Genomic DNA, 5,750 nt, shown 5'->3' with positions numbered 1-5,750 from the left:
TCTGTCTCTCTGTCTCTGTTTATAACTAGAGTATGTCTCTCTGTCTCTTTGTCTCTCTGTCTCTGTTTATAACTAGAGTCTGTCTCTCTGTCTCTGTTTATAACTAGAGTATGTATCTCTGTCTCTCTGTCTCTGTTTATAACTAGAGTCTGCCTCTCTGTCTCTGTTTATAACTAGAGTCTGTCTCTCTGTCTCTGTTTATAACTAGAGTCTGTCTCTCTGTCTCTCTGTCTCTCTGTCTCTCTGTCTCTCTGTCTCTGTTTATAACTAGAGTCTTTCTCTCTGTCTCTGTTTATAACTAGAGTCTGTCACTCTGTCTCTCTGTCTCTGTTTATAACTAGAGTCTGTCTCTCTGTCTCTCTGTCTCTGTTTATAACTAGAGTCTGTCTCTCTGTCTCTGTGTATAACTGGAGTCTGTCTCTGTCTCTCTGTCTCTCTGTCTCTGTTTATAACTGGAGTCTGTCTCTCTGTCTCTGTTTATAACTAGAGTCTGTCTCTCTGTCTCTCTGTCTATCTGTCTCTGTTTATAACTGGAGTCTGTCTCTCTTTCTCTCTTTCTCTGTTTATAACTGGAGTCTGTCTCTCTGTCTCTGTTTATAACTGGAGTCTGTCTCTCTGTCTCTATCTCTCTGTCTCTGTTTATAACTGGAGTCTGTCTCTCTGTCTCTGTTTATAACTAGAGTATGTCTCTCTGTCTCTTTGTCTCTCTGTCTCTGTTTATAACTAGAGTCTGTCTCTGTCTCTGTTTATAACTAGAGTCTGTCTCTCTGTCTCTGTTTATAACTGGAGTCTGTCTCTCTGTCTCTGTTTATAACTGGAGTCTGTCTCTCTGTCTCTATCTCTCTGTCTCTGTTTATAACTGGAGTCTATCTCTCTGTCTCTGTTTATAACTAGAGTATGTCTCTCTGTCTCTTTGTCTCTCTGTCTCTGTTTATAACTAGAGTCTGTCTCTCTGTCTCTGTTTATAACTAGAGTATGTATCTCTGTCTCTCTGTCTCTGTTTTATAACTAGAGTCTGCCTCTCTGTCTCTGTTTATAACTAGAGTCTGTCTCTCTGTCTCTGTTTATAACTAGAGTCTGTCTCTCTGTCTCTGTTTATAACTAGAGTCTGTCTCTCTGTCTCTCTGTCTCTCTGTCTCTCTGTCTCTCTGTCTCTCTGTCTCTGTTTATAACTAGAGTCTGTCTCTCTGTCTCTCTGTCTCTGTTTATAACTATAGTCTGTCTCTCTGTCTCTCTGTCTCTGTTTATAACTAGAGTCTGTCTCTCTGTCTCTGTGTATAACTGGAGTCTGTCTCTGTCTCTCTGTCTCTCTGTCTCTGTTTATAACTGGAGTCTGTCTCTCTGTCTCTGTTTATAACTAGAGTCTGTCTCTCTGTCTCTCTGTCTCTCTGTCTCTGTTTATAACTGGAGTCTGTCTCTCTTTCTCTCTTTCTCTGTTTATAACTAGAGTCTGTCTCTCTGTCTCTGTTTATAACTAGAGTCTGTCTCTCTTTCTCTCTGTCTCTGTTTATAACTAGAGTCTGTCTCTCTGTCTCTCTGTCTCTCTGTCTCTGTTTATAACTGGAGTCTGTCTCTCTGTCTCTCTGTCTCTGTTTATAACTAGAGTCTGTCTCTCTGTCTCTGTTTATAACTAGAGTCTGTCTCTCTGTCTCTCTGTCTCTGTTTATAAATAGAGTCTGTCTCTCTGTCTCTGTTTTTAACTAGAGTCTGTCTCTCTGTCTCTGTTTATAACTGGAGTCTGTCTCTCTGTCTCTCTGTTTCTCTGTCTCTCTGTCTCTGTTTATAACTGGAGTCTGTCTCTCTGTCTCTCTGTCTCTCTGTCTCTCTGTCTCTCTGTCTCTCTGTCTCTCTGTCTCTGTTTATAACTGGAGTCTGTCTCTCTGTCTCTCTGTCTCTGTTTATAACTAGAGTCTGTCTCTCTGTCTCTCTGTCTCTGTGCATAACAGACTCCTGTCTCCAGAATTGTTCATACCAGACCTCTCCAGATGTTTCAGTATCTCGTAGTGTCCCAGTCCCTTTATTACTTTAATAAGATGCTTAGAAAAAACAACAACAATAACAACAACAGGTACCTAATAAAATTGTCCCATTAGTCAGTGGAGTTCTCTATTTCTCTCGCTTTAACACAAACCAGCTCTCTCTGTCCCCCCATTGGTCTGTGAGATGTCTAATCAATCCTCATTGGCTGGTGATTCCACACCACACCCTCTCCACGGAGCAGCAGCCTGTTGCCATAGCAACCTTGGGGGTCAGGGTTTAGAAGCGTGTCTCAGGTCATGTGGGCGGTGACCTGTGAAGCCCCTCCCCCTGACGGGCTCACAGACAATCCCAGCGTCCGAGAGTCAAAAAGGAAGTTGGCCTGCTGGTCTCCATTGAGCGTGCACAGACTGTCCGTCAGAGTTCCACTGGGGGAGGAGCCAAGGAAAGGGTTCTGATTGGCCACAGCAGCACAAGAAACCGCCATCTTGTCTGGGTTGGCTGCGATGTTAGTGGGGGGGTTGGCGTAACCATAGAGACCGTAGTGGGGGGAATGGAGGCAGATACTACCATAGCCCTGGCGTGGTGGAGGATGCAGGTAGCCAATCTGAGAGGGGGGTGGGGACATGGAGCAGAATACTTCACGGTCATAAGCTGACGGTCTTCGCACCACAGGAAGGGGGAAGGGGGAAGCGGGGTTGGCGTAGTGATGGAGGGGGTGTGTGTGTGTGTGTGTTGGTCGGCTGCAGGTGTAGTCCAGGGGAGAATGAGGGCACACCTTGAAGGAGGAGGAGCAAGGAGAAGAGGAGAGCAGGTGAGATGGGACTCCATGCGAACCCGGGACTCCTGCAGGGAGACAGACAAGGAGAAGAGGAGAGCAGGTGAGATGGGACTCCATGCGAACCCGGGACTCCTGCAGGGAGACAGACAAGGAGAAGAGGAGAGCAGGTGAGATGGGACTCCATGCGAACCCGGGACTCCTGCAGGGAGACAGACAAGGAGAAGAGGAGAGCAGGTGAGATGGGACACCATGCGAACCAAGGACTCCTGCAGGGAGACAGACAAGGAGAAGAGGAGAGCAGGTGAGATGGGACTCCATGCGAACCCGGGACTCCTGCAGGGAGACAGACAAGGAGAAGAGGAGAGCAGGTGAGATGGGACTCCATGCGAACCCGGGACTCCTGCAGGGAGACAGACAAGGAGAAGAGGAGAGCAGGTGAGATGGGACTCCATGCGAACCCGGGACTCCTGCAGGGAGACAGACAAGGAGAAGAGGAGAGCAGGTGAGATGGGACTCCATGCGAACCCGGGACTCCTGCAGGGAGACAGACAAGGAGAAGAGGAGAGCAGGTGAGATGGGACTCCATGCGAACCCGGGACTCCTGCAGGGAGACAGACAAGGAGAAGAGGAGAGCAGGTGAGATGGGACTCCATGCGAACCCGGGACTCCTGCAGAGAGACAGACAAGGAGAAGAGGAGAGCAGGTGAGATGGGACTCCATGCGAACCCGGGACTCCTGCAGGGAGACAGACAGGGGGTTAGAGACACCAGTATCATTATAGACAGACAGGGGGTTAGAGACACCAGTATCATTATAGACAGGGGGTTAGAGACACCAGTATCATTATAGACAGGGGGTTAGAGACACCAGTATCATTATAGACAGGGGGTTAGAGACACCAGTATCATTATAGACAGGGGGTTAGAGACACCAGTATCATTATAGACAGACAGGGGTTAGAGACACCAGTATCATTATAGACAGACAGGGGTTAGAAACACCAGTATCATTATAGACAGGGGGTTAGAGACACCAGTATCATTATAGACAGACAGGGGGTTAGAGACACCAGTATCATTATAGACCGACAGGGGTTAGAGACACCAGTATCATTATAGACAGGGGTTAGAGACACCAGTATCATTATAGACAGGGGGTTAGAGACACCAGTATCACTATAGACAGACAGGGGGTTAGAGACACCAGTATCATTATAGACAGACAGGGGTTAGAGACACCAGTATCATTATAGACAGGGGGTTAGAGACACCAGTATCATTATAGACAGGGGGTTAGAGACACCAGTATCATTATAGACAGGGGTTAGAGACACCAGTATCATTATAGACAGACAGGGGGTTAGAGACACCAGTATCATTATAGACAGACAGGGGGTTAGAGACACCAGTATCATTATAGACAGGGGATTAGAGACACCAGTATCATTATAGACAGGGGATTAGAGACACCAGTATCATTATAGACAGGGGGTTAGAGACACCAGTATCATTATAGACAGGGGGTTAGAGACACCAGTATCATTATAGACAGGGGGTTAGAGACACCAGTATCATTATAGACAGGGGGTTAGAGACACCAGTATCATTATAGACAGGGGGTTAGAGACACCAGTATCATTATAGACAGACAGGGGGTTAGAGACACCAGTATCATTATAGAAAGACAGGGGTTAGAGACACCACGTATCATTATAGACAGGGGGTTAGAGACACCAGTATCATTATAGACAGACAGGGGTTAGAGACACCAGTATCATTATAGACAGACAGGGGTTAGAGACACCAGTATCATTATAGACAGACAGGGGTTTAGAGACACCAGTATCATTATAGACAGACAGGGGGTTAGAGACACCAGTATCATTATAGACAGGGGTTAGAGACACCAGTATCATTATAGACAGGGGATTAGAGACACCAGTATCATTATAGACAGGGGGTTAGAGACACCAGTATCATTATAGACAGGGGGTTAGAGACACCAGTATCATTATAGACAGGGGGTTAGAGACACCAGTATCATTATAGACAGGGGGTTAGAGACACCAGTATCATTATAGACAGGGGGTTAGAGACACCAGTATCATTATAGACAGACAGGGGGTTAGAGACACCAGTATCATTATAGAAAGACAGGGGTTAGAGACACCACGTATCATTATAGACAGGGGGTTAGAGACACCAGTATCATTATAGACAGACAGGGGTTAGAGACACCAGTATCATTATAGACAGACAGGGGTTAGAGACACCAGTATCATTATAGACAGACAGGGGTTTAGAGACACCAGTATCATTATAGACAGACAGGGGGTTAGAGACACCAGTATCATTATAGACAGGGGTTAGAGACACCAGTATCATTATAGACAGACAGGGGGTTAGAGACACCAGTATCATTATAGACAGACGATAGAGACACCAGTATCATTATAGACAGACAGGGGTTAGAGACACCAGCATCATTATAGACAGACAGGGGGTTAGAGACACCAGTATCATTATAGACAGACAGGGGTTAGAGACACCAGTATCATTATAGACAGACAGGGGGTTAGAGACACCAGTATCATTATAGACAGACAGGGGTTAGAGACACCAGTATCATTATAGACAGGGGGTTAGAGACACCAGTATCATTATAGACAGGGGGTTAGAGACACCAGTATCATTATAGACAGACAGGGGGTTAGAGACACCAGTATCATTATAGACAGAAAGGGGGTTAGAGACACCAGTATCATTATAGACAGACAGGGGGTTAGAGACACCAGTATCATTATAGACAGATGATAGAGACACCAGTATCATTATAGACAGACAGGGGGTTAGAGACACCAGTATCATTATAGACAGACAGGGGTTAGAGACACCAGTATCATTATAGACAGACAGGGGGTTAGAGACACCTGTATCATTATAGACAGACAGGGGGTTAGAGACACCAGTATCATTATAGACAGACAGGGGTT

At 46.0% G+C, this 5,750-nt stretch overlaps 1 protein-coding gene across 1 annotated transcript in view; it reads right to left on the bottom strand.

Moving 5' to 3' along the window:
• Positions 1–1,995: 1,995 nt before the first annotated feature.
• LOC109885036 (T-box transcription factor TBX18) overlaps positions 1,996–5,750 on the bottom strand; it is a 31,599-nt gene continuing 27,844 nt past the window's right edge. The window contains exon 8 of the mRNA XM_020476908.2: positions 1,996–2,823. Within this exon, the coding sequence (XP_020332497.2) occupies positions 2,270–2,823 (554 nt within the window). The 3' untranslated portion in view covers positions 1,996–2,269. The remainder of the gene's footprint in view (positions 2,824–5,750) is intronic.

Source organism: Oncorhynchus kisutch, unplaced genomic scaffold (genome assembly GCF_002021735.2).
Source record: "Oncorhynchus kisutch isolate 150728-3 unplaced genomic scaffold, Okis_V2 scaffold646, whole genome shotgun sequence".
Taxonomy (NCBI): domain Eukaryota; kingdom Metazoa; phylum Chordata; class Actinopteri; order Salmoniformes; family Salmonidae; genus Oncorhynchus; species Oncorhynchus kisutch.
The sequence above is the reverse complement of the archived record's forward strand: the minus strand, read 5'-3'. Positions and strand labels throughout refer to the sequence as shown.